Below are 23,031 nucleotides of genomic sequence, written 5' to 3' on the forward strand. Positions count from 1 at the left end.
AAATATGTAAATCACAGCTTCACATAACCAAAGATACCTTACCCAAAGGTAGGCCTATAGATAGCCAGTTGTCTAATTAGAATTGCATTCTGCATGCTTCACCTTTAAATTACCTCCTATAGGACTATGCTCTAATTCAGTCTAAATTTAATTAGGAATATAGAATTTTATGTAAACTATTGCATTTGGTCTGTTTATAGTCAAGAGCTGAGCTCCCTAGCTGTATGCTTGTCGGTTTTATTATTTCAACCTAAGCACTAACGACTTTATCGATCTGAGGGCTTAATTATTTTCTAAGCCAGCATGTTAAATAGGATAGTTGCGTGCGCAGAGTGTGTGTGCCAGGCTTCCGGCTTGTGTGTGGGTGAGAGTTGCTTTTCGAAACACTGGTGCCATCGGTCCCGACCCGTGCTGGTGATAAATATAAAATTGTGCCTTCAACTTGCTGAACCTGCCCTGACGTGATATATATTGTTTATTATCTCAGATGCAGTATTTTGTCGCTATAGCTAAATATTAACTCTAACTTATGCTGCTCACGATTTCTCCCGATGTCTGACGAAGGAAGCGACAGCGCCGAGCTAGCAGAGCTCCGGTGCTCTCCCTCCCCATCTCCACCCGGGCTCCCCGGAACCCCCTCTCCTCCACTGCCGCCAGACTTCTCCTCCAGTCCCCCGGTGCTTCGAGACCCAGCCCCGTTACCCCAGGACTGCCTCCGCCCGTCTCCAGAGCGCTGCAAACCCGGGGACTCCCCGCGCTGTACCCTGCCAAAGTTAACCCAGCGACTGACGAAGACGGGCTCTCAGTTCCGCCAGAGACAGAATGCGCGCTTAACAGCTGCGGCGGACAACGGGCGCGATGCCCTCTCTCCAAAGCGCAGAGACGGAGACACCACCTCGGCAACGTTTCAGGACCTTGGACAGCAACTCCCCCGCGGACAGGACCGAGAGTATTACCACTGCACTAATCAGCTCCTAGAGCCCCAGCGAGACAGCAGTGAGACCCAGCCACCGTGAGTCTACCCTTTAATTAATTATGACACTGTTAGGCTATACCTTATTCAAATATGAGGAAACACAATTAGTTGTTACTGAATAATTGAGTAAAATTAATCATGTGGGTGGTGTAGTCTATGTAGCCTATAGGCTACGCAAAATACTAATCCCATACAATGAATGAGTGGATACAGATGTGCCATATTGTTTGATTAAATATAGGGGTGCGCAGACATAATATTCTACTCAAGAGATACTGTACACGCGCAATGGGGATGTATGGGCTAATGGGGTTTCCTGCTGGACCTCAACAGGTACAGTGACCATATGGCTGACGATGTCAGATAATAGCTTAATTCTCTAGTTAATTGTCTTTAACTGTGCATTTTTTTTGTCATTCTATTAGGCTACTTTTATCTTTCTGTTTTTCAATGTAATGTTGTATTCTCAGTGGAAATATAGTTGAGTGTGTCTCGTCTTTGAAGACTGAGTAGGGGGATTCCATCCTCGTTTAAAGGAATTCGTCTCGTGTTACTCCAAACCCTAAATAAATAAATAATTAATAAATAAAATACATACAACCCATCAGTCAGATCCAGCTAAAATATACACACCCTAATTCGGGCCCATGACACCGCTTGGCGGTTAACGGATTCTACCGTTGCAGCGTGTTTGTGCTGCTTGTTCTTGATTTGAGAGAGTCTTGATTGACACCGGAGAGACCGATAAGTTAAGGGATGGCGGCGAGAGGAACCGAGGCAGGGCCGTGCGTGCGGTGCTGAGTCAATATTCCGTATGCAAATGAGAAGTTTGACAAATAAGCCTATTGGACAGACGTGGACATGTGACGTCATCCACTGTATTACCCAGGTAGAAAGGCTGCCACAACAAAGTATAACATATAGCCTCTAGAAAATGTTCTAAGCCAGTGGTATTACAGTTGGAAATATAATAGGATATATTCCAAACGGCCTGCAGTGTCTGTATTTGATCACTCTGGTCTCTATCTGCTCTGTGATACAGTAGCATTAAGCTTGAAAGCCTTGTCTCTGACGAGAAGAAGCAAGCATCAAGTTTTGAGGGAGAGTGCAATTGGCATGCTGACTGCAGGAATGTCCACCAGAGCTGTTGTCAGAATTTTGTTAATTTCTCTACCATAAGCCACCTCCGACGTCGTTTTAGGGAATTAGAGTGCTCCATGGTGGCGGTGGAGTTATGGTATGGGCAGCCATAACCTACGGACAATGAACACAATTGCATTTTATCAACGGCATTATGGAGGCACAGAGATACGGTGACTAGACCCTGAGGCCCATTGTCATGCCATTCATCCGCCGTCTTCACCTTATGTTTCAGCATGATAATGCACGGCCGCATGTCTTAAAGATCTGTACACAATTCCTGAAAGCTGAAAATGTCCCTGTTCTTCCATGGCCTGCATACTCACCCGACATCTCTCACTGAGCATGTTTGGGATGCTCTGGATCAATGTGTATGACAGCGTTTTCCAGTTCCCACCAATATCCAGCAACATCGCACAGCCATTGAAGTGGAGTGGGACAACATTCCACAGGCAACAATCAAGAGCCTGATCAACTCTGTGACGCACTGCATGAGGCAAATGATGGTCACAAGATACTGACTGGTTTTCTGATCAACAGCCCTAATTAATAAAGGTATCTGTGACCAACAGATGCATATCTTTATTCCCAGTCATGTAAAATCCATAGATTAGGATATAATGATATAATATATTTTTATATTTATATAATGATATAATATATAATTTCAATTTACTTATTTCCTTAAATAAACTAACTTAGTAAAACCCTTGAAATTATTGCATGTTGTGTTGTTATGTTTGTTCATGTCATAAATTATGAGTGCATTTCACACTACTTTTGGGTTGTAAATGTATTATAATGATTGCATGACTGTTATGCTGAATATATGTTTATGTCATTGTCACCAATCAACTGCAATACACTCAAAATGTATTAGAATTTAGATGCTAACTACACTACCTATGCTAAACATAAGAGTTACTGCATGTAGCTAGCCCGAAGTGTTTGCTACAATAACAGCCAACTTTCATCTAAGCAACTGTCTTAAACAACAGTCCAAATAGCATGTGATAAGTTATGTTCACGTGATTGTCACCAATCAACTGCAATACACTAACAAATAATTTGAATTTAGATGCTTACTAGCTACGCTAACAACAACACACAATTGCTGTATTTAGTTAGCATGCTAGCTAGCCCGACTGCTACAGCCAAAATAAATGTTTACAATAATTACAGGTGACTTTCATCTTCGAGACTGTCTTACACAAAAGTCCAAACAACATGTAGGTGTCATGTTCGTCATAATGATGAGACCAAGGCGCAGCATGAGATGAATACATTCTTCTTTTATTAAAACGAAGAACACTTAACCAAACTAACTAAATGAACTTGCCGCTAAAACCACGAGTGCTGACATGCAACTACACATAGACAATAACCCACAAAACCAAAATGGAAAATGGCAACCTAAATAGGATCCCCAATCAGAGACAACGATAAACAGCTGCCTCTGATTGGGAACCAATTCAGGCCACCATAGACCTACATATACCTAGACATACAAAAAAACATAGATATACAAAAACCCTAGACAGGACAAAAAACACCTAGACAATACAAAAACTAAACCAACCACCCTTGTCACACCCTGACCTAACCAAAATATTAAAGAAAACAAAGATAACTAAGGTCAGGGCGTGACAGTAGGCCTGTTAGAAGAACAACATTTCTTACAAAATGTACAGACAAATCATTAAATAATCCTTGTCTCTCAGCTTGTATCTTTGGTGCTAACATTAGCAATGCTAGCTAGATAAGTAACTAAACCTGCTGCATACGAAATTACGTGTTTTCAACGATAACAGACAAGTACAGCCTCAGCGACTGTCCAAGTAACCATCCAACAACACGTGAGGCCTTTTGGAACTAATCAAAAGTATCAAGTTTATAAGTAATAACAAAAATATATGCTATTTGGAAAGGGCTGCCAGAGCAGCAATTCCTGTAGGTGATAGTGGTTTTGTCAAATAGAATCATGGGAGTTTGAGCATTGAACAACAGAAAAATAAGATGACTATGAATATCATTCCATAGGTTCTTGAGCGTCTATTTAAAATATTTACAGATGTTATTTAACAAAGACAACTAGAGCAACATACAGTATATTCAGAAAGTATTCAGACCCCTTCCCTTTTTCCACATTGTGTTACGTTACAGCTTTATTCTAAAATGTATTAAATAAATGTTTCCCCTCATCAGTCTACACACAATACCCCATAATGACAAAGTGAAAACAGTATTAAAAATAATAATAAAAAAACCAGAACAATCCTATTTTCATAAGTAGTCAGACCCTTTCATATGAGACATGGAAATGAGCTCAGGTGCATTCTGTTTCTGTTTCCATTGCTCGTTCTTGAGATGTTTCTACAACTTGATTGGAGTCCACCTGTGGTAAATTCAATTGATTGGACATGATTTGGTAGCCTAGTGGTTAAAGCATTGGGCCAGTAACCGAAAGGTTTGATTGAATCCCAGTGCTGACAAGGTAAAAATCTGTCGTTCTGCCCCTGAACAAGGCAGTTAACCCACTATTCCCCGGTAGGCTGTTATTGTAAGTAATAATTTGTTCTTAACTGACTTGCCTAGTTAAATAAAAGGTTAAATATATATATATTTTTTAACATTTTTACAAAAATTGGAAGTGCACACACCTGTCTATGTAAGGTCCCACCGTTAACAGTGCATGTCAGAGCAAAAACCAAGCCATGAGGTCGAAGGAATTGTTATTAGAGCTACGAGACAGGATTGTGTCGAGGCACAGATCTGGGGAAGGGTACCAAAACATTTCTGCAGGATTTAATATCTCCAAGTACACATTGGCCCCCATCATTTATGAATGGAAGAAGTTTGGAACGACCAAGACACTTCCTAGAACTGGCCTGGGACCTTGTCAGGGAGGTGACCAAGAAACCAATGTTCACTTGGTCAGAGAGTTGAAGAAGAACCATAGGATCACTCTAACAGAGCTCCAGAGATCCTCTGTGGAGATGGGAGAACCTTCCAGAAGGACAACCACCTCTGCAGCACTCCACCAATCAGTTCTTTATGTTAGAGCGGCAAGACGCAAGCCACTCCTCAGTAAAAGGCACATGACAGGTCGCTTGGAGTTTGCCAAAAGGCACCTAAAGGACTCTCAACCCATGAGAAACAAGATTCTCTGGTCTGATGAAACCAAGTTTGACCTCTTTAGTAGTAGTAGCCATAGTTGTTCCTGTGAGTTTAAGGGGGGTACTGGAAATTACAAAAGTCCCCACAAGGACAGTAAAACAAGTAAAATTCTCCCTCGTGGGGACATTTCCCACGTCCCAACAAGGACAAAATATATTTTAACCTTAGGGGTAGGTTTAGTGTTCCAATTTTGGTTAGGGTTAGAATTAGGTTTAGGGGTTAGGATTACGGTAAGGCCTAGCATTAGGGGTTAGGGAAAATAGGATTTTGAATGGAAATCAATTTTGGGTGTGTGTTTGTGGGACTATTTAGTCTCAGTGGTTGTGAAGTTAATGGTTTCTCTTTCCCACCCTGAGCTGAGGGACATGACAGACATAAAAATACACCGTGTATACTGATCTAAGTGGCTCTCACAGCCCATGATGGTAGCTGCTGGCAATTATGTGTGTGTGTGTGTGTGTGTGTGTGTGTGTGTGTGTGTGTGTGTGTGTGTGTGTGTGTGTGTGTGTGTGTGTGTGTGTGTGTGTGTGTGTGTGTGTGTGTGCCACCACAGCAGAGAGAGGACTAGGAATCCTTTAAAAAAACAATCAGGGCATCTCCCATCGACCTTCTTCACAGCTTACTCATTCAATCGCTCTGCAATAAGCTCTCACAGTCTCACTACAGAAGGTTGACTTTAGGCATTCATTGGTTAAGTTAAGGGGTAAGGTTCGGCATGGGGTTAAAACAAAAACAATTCTATGGTTAAGTTTAGGCATTAATTATGAATGGTTAAGGTGGGGGTTAAGGTTTGGGATAGTTTTAAAACAAAACAATTAAAAACAAGTACCTAGCACTGGGATTAAACATTCGACCCTCAGAGCCGGAGCCCGTGGTTTACGTCCATCCGCCATCCCCATCCACACCCTAGCAAACTCCACGACTACTTGATGGTAATAGCGCTCACCGTTGCCCCTAGTGGCCGGTTTTGAAGTGATCTCAAAGTCCTATTTTACCTGGACGGTCGACTGAGCAGGGGCAGCGCCTGCCATATAATTAGAATGGAACATTGATTTGAATGAGAATGTCAGTTCTATCAATTGTAATTCTAATGTGTTGACATTGTGCTGAAGCTCAGGTTTGTGTCATAAGGGCTTTTGCTCGGTTCTCTTTTTTGGCTATATTCCATTGATTTCCAGTCTACCACACACAGCTCTGATCAACTGTAAATTTAAGTCGATACCCATAAACTACTGTGCTTTGGGACCGTAAAATCACACACAAACACACTAAACATGCACAAACACAGACCCTTGTTCATTTCTTCAACAAAAATAGTGACAAAAATATCAGTGATAAGCACAATAGCGGCACAGATGCGCAGTTCTGTTCAGCAGCGGGAATGGTACACCACACCCGGCACAGGAGTCCCGGGCGAGCAAGCAATGCTCCGGCTCTTTTTGAATTTGTAGTCTCACTCAACCCTTGATAAATTCATTGAATTTCTACAACTGAGTGCGGCCCTGGTAACATAACCAGTAGCTTATATGCAAGTATTTGGTCGCAAATAAAGAAAGTAAAATGAATAGCAAACAATTTCTGGACAAAATGGCTCTTGCCACCACGCTATATCTGACTGGGTCAATCACTTTCTTTTTGAGTAAATGTCCACCCAGTGACTCAGACTTGAGCACTTGGACCAGGACTCGAGCACAAGGGACTTGGGACTCGATTCGAACTTCCGGTTTATTGACTCGACTATAACACTGGGCGAAAGAGTCATTAGCTCCCCTTGTACGTTTGTGCACCAATTTGGCTGCGCCGTCAGGGGACCATTGAACAATGGCAGTGACGCAACCTAGTGGCGGAGGTGCAACCCATTATGCTTGGTCAAAACTTCTGGTGATTGTGCTACTCTCTCTCTCTCTGCTTGTGTGTGTCTGTTTGTTCTGTAATGTGCAATATCGATATAGGCTGAATTAGGAATTTACATTGCCGGAAAAGTGTTGTATATTCTTATACGTGTTTGTCATTTCTCTGCTGTTGGGAGGAGAAACTGGATGTTAAGCAGAAAAACATGTTGGTAGGACAAGGCTGTGTATGTTTGTGCACATGGAAGTCAGTGATTTATGTTTACTATGGGTTAATGATAGAAATGTAATGTGACTAAAATGGCCCACTGTTTTTGTCATTTTCACAAGACTAAATCATTATTCAAATGACAAAACTGTGACTAAGACTTAATGATATTTTAGTCAAAATGACTAAGACTAGACAAAATCTGAAAAAAAAAGAGAACCCGAATGAACACTCACACACACACACACAGCGTTGCATGAGTGAGCGCTCGTCGTCTTCTCAGTCCCACGTGAATAGGTTCCCATTTTCACCCGTTCTCCAATTCTCCCGACACTCCTCCGTTTTGATCCTGTGATGGCTTTGTTTAGCCCCTAAAAATCAAAGCCTGTAGATGGCAATATATACTGAGCTAACAAATGGAATTGTTTTAATATGGCCATAAGATGGAACATTTAGCTATTTGATTTAGAGTTTTAGGACCGCTGTAGGTATCCCAAAAAATAAACAAATTATTATCTGATGAAACATTGAATTTGTCCTTACTGTAAAAATAAAAAATAAATCAAAAGGAAATATGGTTTTAGGTGTCTGTAATGCATCTGAGAGATATAGGAAAAGCATCAGGGACAAAAGCAAAACAGTTACATGTGTAACCCTGGTTCTGTGAAGCTTCATAGAGCAAAATGGACACTTTCTTGTTGGTGAGAGTCTCAACTTGCCATAGTGGGATCATATTAGTTGTGTAGCTCAAACCATTCAGACTTTGCAGACGTTTTTGTGAGAAGGACGGTTTTTGGGATTACTCCTGGTCTGATAGACAGCACTGTACCTCAGCCGCCTTCCATCACAGATGCGGAAAGCCGATAGCGTGGACTTAGAACAGCCCTTGCAAAAACCAGGAAGTCTCTAGCTTAAATCAGACAGATTCTTGATGAATAAAACCGCAATTAAAATAATGATAAAACAGTTCTTACGCACCAATGCAGACATCTACACTAGGGGTTAGTGGACTGTGTTTTGGAACCACCTCTATTTCTCAAACAAAGTTTTGATCTAGCCCTTCCATGAAGACCAAATTCTAGGACAAAATGCTAAAAGAGTAATAAGCCTGTTACCCTAGTTGTTGATGGCATATTGTATGCAGTTGTTGTACATTTCATCCTTTTCACTGCAGAAACTTTACCGCCTCTTCTCCCTCCTATCTCTCTCTTTCTCTTGCTCCATCCCCCTCCCTCTCTCTGGCTTCCTACCGATTTTTCTACCTCTCGAATGGTTTCTCTTTTCCATTAATTTGCTCTTTCTGTGTCTAACATGTGATTTGAGGAGCTGAACAGTTTGTTTTTGAGGTAACCGTATATTGGAGGCTTTTGTCTGAGGCGCCTGCCGCACACTGTGTTGGTTTCAAGAGATTCCGATTGACCCACTCAGTTCCTCTGAGAGGCAAGCAATGTGTACATTTACAGCTCAGGGCAGATATACTGTCAATACACAGTTATGGGAAAAACAATATGAACTGATGGTGTAAGAGACAGCTAGTTGTCATGCAGTATTTGGGATTGTGTGATTCAGTGCCGCATTATTTGAGTGTTTGTGTGTGTGTGTGTGTGTCATTTTACATTGGTTTAACCCTTGCTTAATAACCCTCCCTCTCCCCCCTCTTCTAGAGTGGAAGCAATGCAGCGGAGACACACCACGCTGAGGGAGAAGGGGCGTCGCCAGGCTGTGCGAGGCCCAGCCTACATGTTTAACGAGCGTGGCTCGGCCCTGACGCCGGAGGAAGAGGGTTTCCTTGACGCTGCCGAGTACGGCAACATCCCCGTGGTCCGTAAGATGCTGGAGGAGTCCAAGACCCTCAACTTCAACTGTGTGGACTACATGGGCCAGAATGCATTGCAGCTGGCGGTGGGCAATGAACACCTGGAAGTGACTGAGCTGTTGCTAAAGATGGATGGGCTAGCCAGAGTGGGCGACGGGCTCTTATTGGCTATCTCTAAAGGGTATGTGCGTATCGTGGAAGCCATATTGGCGAACCCGGCGTTCAGCCAAGGGCTGCGGCTCACCCAGAGTCCCCTCGAACAGGAGCTACGGGATGATGATTTTTACGCTTACGATGAAGACGGGACACGCTTTTCCCACGACGTCACCCCAGTCATCCTAGCAGCACACTGTCAGGAGTATGAGATTGTGCATATTCTGCTCACCAAGGGGGCCCGCATCGAGAGGCCTCATGACTACTTCTGTAAGTGCAATGAGTGTGTAGAGAAGCAGAAGAGAGACTCGTTCAGCCACTCCCGCTCCAGGATGAATGCTTATAAAGGGCTGGCCAGTGCTGCCTACCTGTCCCTGAGCAGTGAAGACCCTGTCCTCACCGCCCTGGAGCTCAGCAACGAACTGGCCAGACTGGCTAACATAGAGACTGAGTTTAAGGTGAGTTTAACTGGCCAGACTGGCTAACATCCAGGTAACTGCCAAAATAATGGAAACACCAACATAAAGTGTCTTAATAGGGCGTTGGGGCACCACGAGTCTGAACAGCTTCAATGCACCTTGGCATAGATTCTACAAGTGTCTGGAACTCTATTGGAGGGATGCGACACCATTCTTCAACAATGAATTGCATCAATTGGTGTTTTGTTGATGGTGGTGGAAAACGCTGTCTCAGATTACGCTCCAGAATATCCCATAAATGTTCATTTGGGTTAAAATCTGGTGACTGAGACAGCCATGGCGTATGGTTTATATCATTTTCATGCTCAGCATACCATTCAGTGACCACTCGTGCTCTGTGGATGGCGGCATTGTCATCCTATGGAGTCATAGCCATGGTAGCCAAAATAATGGCCTGCCCAGCATTTTTATACATGACTCAAAGCATGATGGGATGTTAATTGCTTAATTAACTCAGAAATCACACCTGTGTAGGAGCACCTGCTTTCAATACACTTTGTATTTACTAAAGTGTTTCCATTATTTTGTCAGTTACCGATACAGTACATAGTAAATTTAAGGTGAGCTTAACTGGCCAGACTGGTTAACATAGAGACTGAGTTGAAGGTGAGTTGGCCGAGAGACCGAGAGTGAGATACCGAGAACTGGAGAGCCCGAGAGAGAGTGTGAGACCGAGAGAGAGTGTGAGACCGAGAGAGATTGAGAGACCGAGAGAGACGAAGAGCATCATCAGAGTACAGATAGAAACTCCAAACAACGCAAGCAGAGCAGAATTAGACCAATTCCCTCTTTTGATTAATATCCAAAAAAGAGCCACCAAATTGCATGATAATTTAGAAACAAGTTACCCCCACTCCTCCCATTCCAAAGCCCTCAAATGCCAAAAGGTGACCACAGAAAATAGTCTACTGAGGTCCAGAGGCTCAGTTCTAACCACTACCAACCCAACGAAGCCTCAGGACAGAGAGAGAGAGAGAGAGAGAATCCATGTATTTGCACGTGAGGATTTTCTGCTCCCTCATCTGCTATGTTTGATACGTCTCTGCTAGGAGTCGTAGCAGCTTTGGCTCAGGACTGAGGCTGCTCTCTCTACTTTGCTGTCTCACTAGTCCTACACGTGCTATACACACATACTACTGTACATGGGCTCCCGAGTGGTGCAGCAGTCTAAGGCACTGCATCTCAGTGCTAGAGGTGTCACTACAGACCCTGGTTTGATTCCAGGCTGTATCCCAAACCGCCGTGATCGGGAGTCCCATAGGGCGACGCATAATTGGCCCATCGTCGTCACGGGTTAGGGTTTGGCCAGGGTAGGACGTCATTGCAAATAAGATATTGTTCCTAACTGACTTGCCTAATTAAACAAAGGTTAAATAAAAATTCTAAATGCACAAATACACACATACACTAATACACACGTTAACGTGTTAACAGCACACAGCTGGGTCTGTGTGTTGAAAGTAGAAGGTTCATGCTGCAGTGTGGGGAATACAGCCACAACGACAGGAGTAAAATTCAAGCCCAGGAGCTCTAGGAAGGAAGGAAGGCAAAGGGGAACACTTTGGCATTTAGACGGCGGGGTAAAGTGAATAGAAGGGTGCAGTCCAGAAGGGTGCGTGGGTTGGCATTTGTCATGACTGCAGCTGTGTCTGCTCAGGTGTCTGTCTGTCTGCCTGCTTCCTAGATGTGTAAATGAGAAGTAGTGGCCCGGGAGGCTTAGTTCTATTACCCTCCATCTCTTTCATTACACACTCATTATCACCTTCCATGTCTCTCTCCTCTATCTATCTCTCCCTCTCCCTCCCTCCCTTTCAATCTCTTTCCCTCTCTCTCCCTCTCCCCCCCTCCCTTTCAATCTCTTTCCCTCTCTCTCCACTCTCTGAGGTAAGAATGCATATGTTCTGACTGGCTCAGACGCAGTCAGTTCTCGAACACTCTTTCCTTATGTAGTCCACTTATCCGAAAGGAAGGGACGTGCTGATCTCATTGGAGAAAGTCCCTGTGGGCGTAATCAGTATTATTGTTGTTTTAATGCAGCTGCCCTCTGCAATCTTTACATGGTTAAGTGCAGGATTAGACCTGTTGCCCAGGGTTATGTTGACACGGTGCCACATGTACTATTGTCCCAGTGGGTTCAAGTGATGGGGGACAGCACACAGTGTGCTCCGAGTTTTAAGCGTTGACATATACACTGAGTGTACAAAACATAAAGAACGCCATGACATACAGTGACTTGCGAAAGTATTCACCCCCTTGGCATTTTGCCTATTTTGTTGCCTTATAACCTGTAATTAAAAATGATTTTTTTGGGGGGGGGGTTGTATTATTTGATTTACACAAAATGCCTACCACTTTGAAGATGCAGAATATTTTTTAATTGCAAAACAAACAAGAAATGAGACAAAAAAAAACAGAACTTGAGCGTGCATAACTATCCCCCTCCCCAAAAGTCAATAGTTTGTAGAGCCACCTTTTGCAGAAATTACAGTTGCAAGTCTCTTGGGGTATATCTCTATAAGCTTGGCACATCTAGCCACTGGGATTTCTGCCCATTCTTCAAGGCAAAACTGCTCCAGCTCCTTCAGGTTGGATGGGTTCCGCTGGTGTACAGCGATCTTTCAGTCATACCACAGATTCTCAATTGGATTGAGGTCTGGGCTTTGACTAGGCCCTTCCAAGACATTTAAATGTTTGCCCTTAAACCACTCTAGTGTTGCTTTAGCAGTGATTTAGGGTCATTGTCCTGCTGGACGTTGAACCTCCGCCCCAGTCTCAAATCTCTTTGAGACTGGGACGGTTTCCCTCAAGAATTTCCCTGTATTTAGCGCCATCCATTATTCCTTAAATTCTGACCAGTTTCCCAGTCCTTGCCAATTAAAACATCCCCACAGCATGATGCTGCCACCACCATGATTCACTGTGGGGATGGTGTTCTCGGGGTGATGGGAGGTGTTGGGTTTGCACCAGACATAGTGTTTTCCTTGATGACCAAAAAGCTCCGTTTTAGTCTCATCTGACCAGAGTACTTTCTTCCATTTGTTTGGGGAGTCTTCCACATGCCTTTTGGCGAACACCAAACGTGTTTGCTTATTTTTTATTTAAGCAATGACTTTTATCTGGTCCCTCTTCCATAAAGCCCTGCTCTGTGGTGTGTACGGCTTAAAGTGGTCCTGTGGACAGATACTCCAATCTCCGCTGTGCAGCTCATTCAAGGTTATCTTTGGTCTCTTTGTTGCCTCTCTGATTAATGCCCTCTTTGCCTGGTCCGTGAGTTTTGGTGGGCGGCCCTCTCTTGGCAGGTTTGTTGTGGTGCCATATTCTTTCTATTTTTTGATAATGGATTTAATGGTGCTCCGTGGGATGTTCAAAGTTTCAGATATTTTTTTATAACCCAACCCTGATCTGTACTTCTCCACAACTTTGTCCCTGACCTGTTTGGAGAGCTCCTTGGTCTTCATGGTGCCCCTTGCTTAGTGGTGTTGCAGACTCTGGGGCCTTTCAGAACAGGTGACAGATCACGTGACACTTAGATTGCACAGAGGTGGACTTTATTTATCTCATTATGTGACGTCTGAAGGTAATTGGTTGCACCAGATCTTATTTAGGGGCTTCATAGCAAAGTGGGTGAATACACATGGGCGCACAACTTTTCCATTTTTTTGTTGTTGAATTTTTTTAAACAAGTGATTTTTTTCATTTCACTTCAACAATTTGGACTATTTTGTGGATGTCCATTACATGAATTCCAAATAAAAATCCATTTAAATTACAGGTTGTAATGCAACGAAAGAGGGGAAATGCCAAGGGGCGTGAATAATTTTGCAAGGCACTGTAGACTGACCAGGTTAATCCAGGTGAAAGCTATGATCCCTTATTGATGTCACTTTTTTAAATCCACTTCAATCAGTGTAGATAAAGGGGAGGAGACAGGTTAAATAACATTTTTAAGCCTTGAGACAATTGAAACATGTGTGCCATTCAGAGGGTGAATGGGTAAGATATTTAAGTGGTTTTGAGCGGGGTATGGTAGTAGGTGCCAGGCGCACTGGTTTGTGCCAAGAACTGCAACGCTGATGGATTTGTCACGCTCAACACTTTCCCGCGTGAATCAAGAATGGTCCACCGCCCCAATGAACATCCAGCCAACTTGACACAACTGTGAAAAGCATTGGAGTCATCATGGGCCAACATCCCTGTGGAACGCTTTTGACACCTTGTGGAGTCCTTGCCCCAGCGAATTGAGGCTGATCTGAGGGCAAAAAGCGGGTGCAACGAAATATTAGAAAAAAAATTACAATGTTGAACCTTTTCTCCTCTTCATCTACACTGATTGAAGTAGATTTTAACAAATTACATCAATAAAGGATCATAGCTTTCACCTGGATTCACCTGGTCAGTCTATGTCATGGAATGAGCAGGTGTTCTTAATGTTTTATACACTCAGTGTACATCCATTGGTGGAGAGGCTATAGTTAACATCTAAGAATTGTTATGGGAGCCAATGGACTAACTTACTGACCGACAGAGGAACTCCAAATACTTCCTTAATATACAGTAACACCACACACACATACACACCCATACACACATGCACGCATGCACACACACACGCACTCTTTCTCTTTCTCTTTCTCTCTCTCTCTCTCTCTCTCTCTCTCTTTCTCTTTCTCTTTCTCTTTCTCTCTCTCTCTCAGTCTTGTAAAACAAACTTTGTGGGGACACACAATTCAGTCTCTTTCAAAATCCTATTTTCCATATCTCTAATCTTATCCCTAACCCGAAACCTAATCCTAAAACTAACCCTAGCTCTTAACCCTAAAACTAACCCTAGCTCCTAACCCTTAACGTAATTCTAACATGAATTCTAACCTTAACCCTAAACCCCCTAGAAATACCATTTGACCTCGTGGGGACTAACAAAATGTCCTGACTTCTGGTCCCCACAAGAATAGTTAAACACGTCCACACACACAACTGCTCAGAGGTGTGAAATTGGCTGGTGAGGAGCACCTGTGTCTAATCACAGCTGGAGAGGGAAGCGCCACAGAGTCACAATCAGCAGAGCAGGGTCACGAGATATCCCTCTCTCTCTCTCTCCTCACCCATCTCTCTCTTCATCTCTTTCTCTTCCTCTCTCTTTTCGCCTCACTAGTTCTTCCATTTCTTCTCTCTAATTCTTTCAGAATTTTCCATCTCCTTCCATCTCCTTCCAGCTCTCCATTTCGGGTTTCTTTCTGTCCACCCTTTCTCAACAACTTTTTCCCTACCCCTTCATCTTTTTTTCTGCCTCTTTCATTAAGTATACCTGTGTGTGTGTGTGTGTGTGTGTGTGTGTGTGTGTGTGTGTGTGTGTGTGTGTGCTCATTCATGGATTCCTAACACATACCTTTTTCTTATTGTCCCCTGAGGGCCTAAATACTCTCAATTCCATTGGCCTAGAGTGAGTGATCAGTCATTCTCATTGGCACATTGCAAAATGTCACTTCAGAAAGTATGAATGTACCATCTCTTCTCCCTCTTTGTCTCACTGTCACACCAACCCCCCTCCCCTCTCGCTGTCAGTCATTAGTGTGGCTCTGTATAATGGTGGAATTTCCATCAATTAGTACGGTGGTATCATCAGCATGTGAATAATGCCTGCAGGGTGGAATAATTATCATGTGTCCTCTAGAACCTCATTACAATGTTCTGTTTTCAAACACGGCTAGCCACGCCATCATAGAATGACGATCCCTGAGTCAAAGGAAATAGTTATGTTCGAGGCAACCAAAATTCCTTAGAGCGGCAATCAGCAGTAGCAAGAGTAAGAAAGCGTCCCCCCCACCCCTGGTTCAGTAAAAACCTGATTGATGGGGCTGGAGAAATTCAATCACTCTCAAATTCATACACAGAGCTATGGATGCAAGGGTTGACTGTCCATGACATCAACATTTTAACCATATTTTGAGGCTATATAGTGTTTGTTTACATGTTCATTGTTTACAAACATTGGAGTTAAACAAACTCATATTTTGGCTTCTGACGGGGTACGACAAGTTCAAGAATCAACGGGTACATATCATTCATTTATTAAGTCCAAAAAAGGAATGTAGCAACTACTGATTGCCCCTTTAAGGGTGGCATAGAAGTGAACGAAGAAAAATGGAACCATGGAGTGTTTTTGTCCTGAAGAGAAGCAAGGGAAGAGGGAGCTAATACTAACGCGCTTGGTATGAAGTGGTGATCACGTAGCAGAGGAAGCCTGTCGGGGACATCTTATAACTGCAAGGGCTGAGGGAAACTGTCCCAGAAAGCATGTTATCACTGAGCTGTACTCGTTTGTTTGAACACTGTGCAGCTATGCATAAACAATTAGACTTTAGTCTCTGTGGACAATTGGCTCTACAAACCACTCTGACTGGTCCAGGAGGGATGGGTTGGCAGATTTTGTATGCTCTTTTGTATGCTCTCTGCTTGTGTGTTACGCGTGTGCTTGTGGTCGTTTGTTTGTTAATGAGTGTTTGTGTGTGTGTAACTGCATCTGAGGGGCCTCGGGCACTGGCCTGAAGACCTATGGTTGAGCAGAGATGGAGGAGGGAGTATGGAAGGATGGGAGAAGGAGAAGGGAGGGGTGAATGGATGAAGGAGGTAGAGAAAAGGAAGAATGAGAAAGGAAGAAATGCAGGTTTGAGCGAGGGAGACGTAAAGTGTGAATAAAGAGATGAGAGAGGGGGAGTGAGGTGTCGGAGATGAAAGCTGTGTGAATTTGGCTCCAGAGCTGCCCCTGTCCCATTGGATACACACTGGAGGAATCAACATTGTTTTCACATCAATACAATTACGTTGAACCAACGTGGATTAGACGTTGAATTGACGGCAGTGGGGAGCTTCCAACAATTCGCCTAATCAAGTCATTGTACAAACACTAGCTGCACAGGAACATTCTACCATCCTCCTCTCTCTCTTTCCCCACCTTTACGTCCTCACATCTTCCTCTTCTGTGTCCTCCTCTCCTTCACCCTCTCCTTATCTCTCCCCTTTTTCTCTGCCTCTCTTTCTCATTCACTGTCTCCTTGCTCTCTCTCTCTCTCTCTCTCTCTCTCTCTCTCTCTCTCTCTCTCTCTCTCTCTCTCTCTCTCTCTCTCTCTCTCTCTCTCTCTCTCTCTCTCTCTCTCCCTCCCTCCCTCCCTCCCTCCCTCCCTCCCTCCCTCCCTCCCTCCCTCCCTCTCTCTCTCTCTCCATAGAATGACTACAGGAAGTTGTCCATGCAGTGTAAGGACTTTGTAGTGGGGGTGTTGGACCAGTGCAGAGACACAGAGGAGGTGGAGGCCATCTTGAACGGAGACGTGGACAATGCCCCGCCCAGTGACAACAACCGCCCCTGCCTCGAACGCGTCAAACTGGCCATCAAATACGAGGTCAAGAAGGTGAGACCCCCCAAACCAGGACCACAACCTGATCGCATTGCTTGACACTGCTGTAAATTACCATATATATATATATATATATATATATTATGTTCATGTTTTTTATGGTTTAGTTTACATGTCATCATTTCTATCTGATATCTTTGATTGTTCATGTAGCATTTGACCCCATGTGTGTGTTTGTTAACAGGTGTATTCGGAGCGGGAAATGTTGATTTATGTTCAACCTGGAACATCTCACAGGGAAAACATTGGATCAGTGATGTAGTATTGTAGTGGCGATGCAGTGATACACATTTCTGTGCGCGTGTGTCCCCGATACCTGGTAGCATTTGTAAATATCAGACAAGTCTCTGTGTCAGAATACCAGAGGTGTTTCAGCTAAATGTCAAACCAAGTCCCCTCTCCCTACATCACCCGGGACTCACAGAGACACACAGGCACTCACACAAGCACATTTCAACAACAAAAAAGGTAAATAAGTTTCTCTGACCTTGTGGTTGTACATCCTATATGTAAACATTGTGAGACATAGTACCATACGGTTCATACTACCTCGCATGTCATCTAAGGCAGTGGTTCACAACTCCGGTCCTCGAGTAGCCCAAACAGCACATCTTTTTGTTGTAGCCCCGGACAACAAAAAATCTGTCTCAACTCATTGAGCAATGGTTCTCAAACCTCTCCTCGGGGACCCCCCGCTGTTCTATTCCAGCGCCAACACACCTCATTCAACTTGTCAACTAATCATCCCGCCTCTGACTAGGTGAGTCAGGTGAGCTAGTTCAGGGCTATAACTAAATAGTGAAACGTCCATCCTGCTTGTGAGCTTCCAGGGAAACGGTAAAGTGTAGAGCCTGGGATGTTTTCCCAAACCAGGGAGCGTGACCACAGCTGAGTGTGTTAATCAACCTGCCAGATGAGGGGGAGGATGGGTTGCTATGACAACCAGGTGGCCTTGAATGCTATTGTGCAAACTCAGTGGGGGAAACATACACACGCGCACGCACGTTCGCTTAGGCAGGCACCCACCCACGCGCGCGCACGCACGCACTCTCTCTCACACACACACACACACACACACACACACACACACAGCATGGGCACTCTCAGACAGATGCACAAAGACTTAGACATATTGACATACAAACTAGTGACAGGGTTCCCATGATGGGTCAATGAAGATTATTGCAATCACCAAGGGGGTGGAGGAACGAGGGACACTGTTTCATTTGAATTGTTTGTTGCTGGGTTGAAGTCGTAGTGTAGGTCTGAGTTTGTGTTTGAGTGTGTGTGCATGTGCTTGCGCTTCCAAGCATATGGAGCTCGTGTTTGTGTTTTTGTGTGTATGTGTGTGTCATAGTCATGAATGATCCTTGAATGCCAGTAGATGGTCTGTGCTGATTGAGTGACCTGTTGAGGGAACACACACACACACACACAAACACTGGAAATCTGGAAATCACACACACATGCACAGACCGGGGCGTGGACGCTGGACAATGGGGACCCCGTTATCTACAGGTGTCTCAGGGGGAGTTGGGATATGCAAGAAATACGGTTCCATTACACACTTATGCAAGTGTCCATCCACAGGTGTGTAACAGGACAAATACAAGCACCCTCCAAATGATTATTCATTGTTTAATTGCACACATGCACACACACACGCACGTCGCACACGCAGTGAAAATCACAGACACACGTGATCCTGTGGGCTTTTAGATGGACACACACATAAACCCCTAACACACACACACAAATGGATATCACTCACAAATCTCATTCCCTCACTTTGTCCCTCTCCCTCCATTTTTCAGTCTGTCCACGGTGGATTGAGACTGAAGACAACCTCTATTTAAATACAGACTGTTCCTCGATGAGACAGAGGGAGAATAGCTGACAGGGAGAGCAGGTCCATTTAGAGAGCACTTCCAGAATAGTTTTTTTACAGTGCGTTTGTACACTGCTGTAACCGGTTTGTAAGTGTTTTCATCTCTCTCTCTCTCTCGCTCTCTGTCTGTCTGTCTGTGTGTATAGTTTGTGGCGCACCCTAACTGCCAGCAGCAGCTGCTGACTATCTGGTATGAGAACCTGTCAGGTCTGAGGCAGCAGTCCATCGGAGTCAAGTGTTGGACTGTGCTAGGGGTCACCGTGGGACTGCCCTTCCTGGCTATTGCCTACTGGATCATGCCCTGCAGCAAGGTAATGCAGCTATGCACTGCAGGTACACACACATGCATGCCGCATGTACATGCACACGAGCACAGCAGTGGAGGCTGCTGAGGGGAGGGCAGCTCATAGTAATACCTGGAAGGGAGTCAATAGAATGATATCAACCACATGGAAACCACGTTAGTATCGAGGCACAAGGCGAGAGCCAGATGCAGACAGGGGAGGCAGATGGTTTGAGTCTTTGGTTTTTATTAATAATCCAAAAGGGGTAGGCAAGAGACAGGACAGGCAAAAAGGTCAAAACCAGTTCAGAGTCCAGGAGGTACAGAGTGGTAGAGAGGCTCGAGGTCAGGGCAGGCAGAATGGTCAGGCAGGCGGGTACGGAGTCCAGAAAACAGGTAAGGGTCAAAACCGGGAAGACTAGCAAAAGAGAAATAGAAAGCAGGAGCACGGGAAAAACGCTGGTTGACTTGAAAACATACAAGACGAACTGGCACAGAGAGACAGGAAACACAGGGATAAATACACTGGGGAAAATAAGCGACATCTGGGGGAGGGGGGGGAGACAATCACAAGAAACAGATCAGGGCGTGACAGTTAGTACCATTCCATTGACTCCATTTCAGACATTATTATGAGCCGTCCTCCCCTCAGCAGCCTCCACTGACGCACCCACACACTACAGATCCTCTAAGGCAGGTATTCCCAAACTGGGGTACGGGTACGCGCAATGTCGGGGCTACGCCAAATAAAATTGTGATTCACATTATTATTTTTTTATTTAAAAAATAAATAAATAATCTAATTTTCAAACAGTCCATTTATATTTTCCAACTGGGCTATACATTTGGGTGAGTTTCATTATTTTTTTAAATGAAACAATCTAGTGTTCAGCGAAATAACAACACAATGTCAAATACAGGTAGCATAGGCAAATAATTAACATCCAGTACTCTCTGGTGGGAATTCCACTAACGGTCCGTATGTAGACAAACGTAGCTGCTGCTCTTTCCGTTTACGCGGAAATTGATTAATGTAAAAAAAAAAGTAAGGCCCGCGTCCATAGAGACACATACCATCTCTACTGGTAGTACTACCAGACCAGCAGTACGACACCTGCACCTGTCGACGACACAAGCTGTTCTGCTTCCACGAGCACATCCAATGCTAGCATCAGTAATTCTACATTTGCTGTTAGCCCAGCTAGCATGGACACTGACAGTTGTGAATCTGATGCCGAAGAGCTACAGCCCACTTACCCGGGAAACCACCGAACAACAGACAGGGATGTTGGACCATCGAAGAGGCGCAAATATGATAAGAACTACATTGATTTGGGGTTCACTTATATTGGGAGTAGTGCCTTTCCTCAGCCACAGTGTGTTTATTGTGCAAAAGTACTATCCCACAACTCAATAAAACCTTCACTCTCGCGCAGACATTAAGTAACAAAACATGCCAATTTGAAAAATAAGCCATAGGAGTTTTTTGAGTGAGAATTAAGATGACTTTCGAGTAGTAAGACATGTATAAAATCAACAGATACCATTAATAAGGCAGGGCTAGAAGAGTCTTATATGGGCTACCGAGTGGCTAGGACAGGCAAGCCTCATACTATTGTGAAGGACTTAATTATTCCTGCTGCCGCGGATATGGCTGGGACAATGCTGGGGGAAAAGGCCCCAAAAAACTCAACACTGTTTCATGATGCATCAGTGACATGGCAGGAGATGTTTTGAAACAATTACTGCTTCGCATACAAGCTAGAGAATTCTGTGCGTTACAGCTGGATGAGTCAACAGTCGAGGCGGGCCAGGCACAGCTCCTGATATACAGTATGTCCTTTACGTTTATGAGGGGTCAATTATATTATGGAAGACATCCTCTTTTGCAAACCACTGGAAACCTGGACAACAGAAGAGGATATTTTTAAAGTACTGGACAGATTTGTGACATCAAAAGGACTTGGGTGGTCAAGATGTGTTGGTATCTGTACTGATGGTGCAAAAAGCCATGACAGGGAGACAGTGGAGTGGTAACGCGCGTGCAAGCAGTTCCTCCCGATGCCACTTGGGTTCACTGCAGCATCCACTGAGAGGCTCTTGCTGCCAAAGGAATGCCTGACAGCTTGAAAGACATTTTGGACACTACAGTCGTGGCCAAAAGTTTTGAGAATGACACAAATATTAATTTTCACAACGTCTGCTGCCTCAGTTTGTATGACGGCAATTTGCATATACTTCAGAATGTTATTAAGAGTGATCAAATGAATTGCAATTAATTGCAAAGTCCCTCTTTGCCATGCAAATGAACTGAATCCCCCAAAAAAACATTTCCACTGCATTTCAGCCCAGCCGCAAAAGGACCAGCTGACATCATGTCAGTGATTCTCTCATTAACACAGGTGTGAGTGCTGACGAGGACAAGGCTGGAGATCACTCTGTCATGCTGATTGAGTTTGAATAACAGACTGGTAGCTTCAAAAGGAGGGTGGTGCTTCGAATCATTGTTCTTCCTCTGTCAATCAAGGTTACCTGCAAGGAAACACGTGCCGTCATCATTGCTTTGCACAAAAAGGGCTTCACAGGCAAGGATATTGCTGGCAGTAAGAATATACCCAAATCAACCATTTATCGGACCATCAATAACTTCAAGGAGAGCGGTTCAATTGTTGTGAAGAAGGCTTCAGGGCGCCCAAGAATGTCATGCATCTGCAAGCACAGTGAGGTGAAGACTTTTGGAGGATGGACTGGTGTCAAGAAGGGCAGCCAAGAAGCCACTACTCTCCTGGAAAAACATCAGGGACAGACTGATATTATGCAAAAGGTACAGGGATTGGACTGCTGAGGACTGGGGTAAAGTAATTTTGTCTGATGAATCCCCTTTCCGATTGTTTGGTGCATCCGGAAAAAAGCTTGTCCGGAGAAGACAAGGTGAGCGCTACCATCAGCCCTGTGTCATGCCAACAGTAAAGCATCCTGAGACCATTCATGTGTGGGGTTGCTTCTCAGCCAAGGGAGTGGGCTCACTCACAATTTTGCCTAAGAACACAGCCATGAATAAAGAATGGTACCAACACATCCTCCGAGAGCAACTTCTCCCAACCATCCAGGAACAGTTTGCTGACGAAGAATACCTTTTCCGGCATGATGGAGCACCTTGCAATAAGGCAAAGTGATAACTAAGTGGCTCTGGGAACAAAACATCAATATTTTGGGTCCATGGCCAGGAAACTCCCCAGAACTTAATCCCATTGAGAACTTGCGGTCAATCCTCAAGAGGTGGATGGACAAACAAAAACCCACAAATTATGACAAACTCCAAGCATTGATAATGCAAGAATGGGCTGCCATCAGTCATGATGTGGCCCAAAAGTTAATTGACAGCATTCCAGGGCGGATTGCAGAGGTCTTGAAAAAGAAGGGTCAACACTGCAAATATTGACTCTTTGCATCAACTTCATGTAATTGTCTATAAAAGCCTTTGACACTTATGAAATGCTTATAATTATACTTCAGTATTCCATAGAAACATCTGACAAAAATATCTAAAGACACTGAAGCAGCAAACTTTGTGAAAATTGTGTCATTCTCAAAACTTTTGGTCACGACTGTACAATGAAAATGTTTAACTTTGTTAAAGCAAGGCTAC

General features: G+C 44.1%; 1 protein-coding gene across 1 annotated transcript in view; it reads left to right on the forward strand.

Moving 5' to 3' along the window:
- Positions 1-425: 425 nt before the first annotated feature.
- Positions 426-23,031, forward strand: part of LOC110488658 (short transient receptor potential channel 7) — a 52,052-nt gene continuing 29,446 nt past the window's right edge. Inside the window, exons 1-4 of the mRNA XM_036942769.2 lie at positions 426-1,012; positions 9,016-9,778; positions 17,023-17,205; positions 19,246-19,410. Coding sequence (XP_036798664.1) covers positions 552-1,012; positions 9,016-9,778; positions 17,023-17,205; positions 19,246-19,410 — 1,572 coding nt within the window. The 5' untranslated portion in view covers positions 426-551. The remainder of the gene's footprint in view (positions 1,013-9,015; positions 9,779-17,022; positions 17,206-19,245; positions 19,411-23,031) is intronic.

Source organism: Oncorhynchus mykiss, chromosome 14 (assembly GCF_057628025.1).
Source record: "Oncorhynchus mykiss isolate SJ-2025 chromosome 14, ASM5762802v1, whole genome shotgun sequence".
Lineage (NCBI taxonomy): Eukaryota > Metazoa > Chordata > Actinopteri > Salmoniformes > Salmonidae > Oncorhynchus > Oncorhynchus mykiss.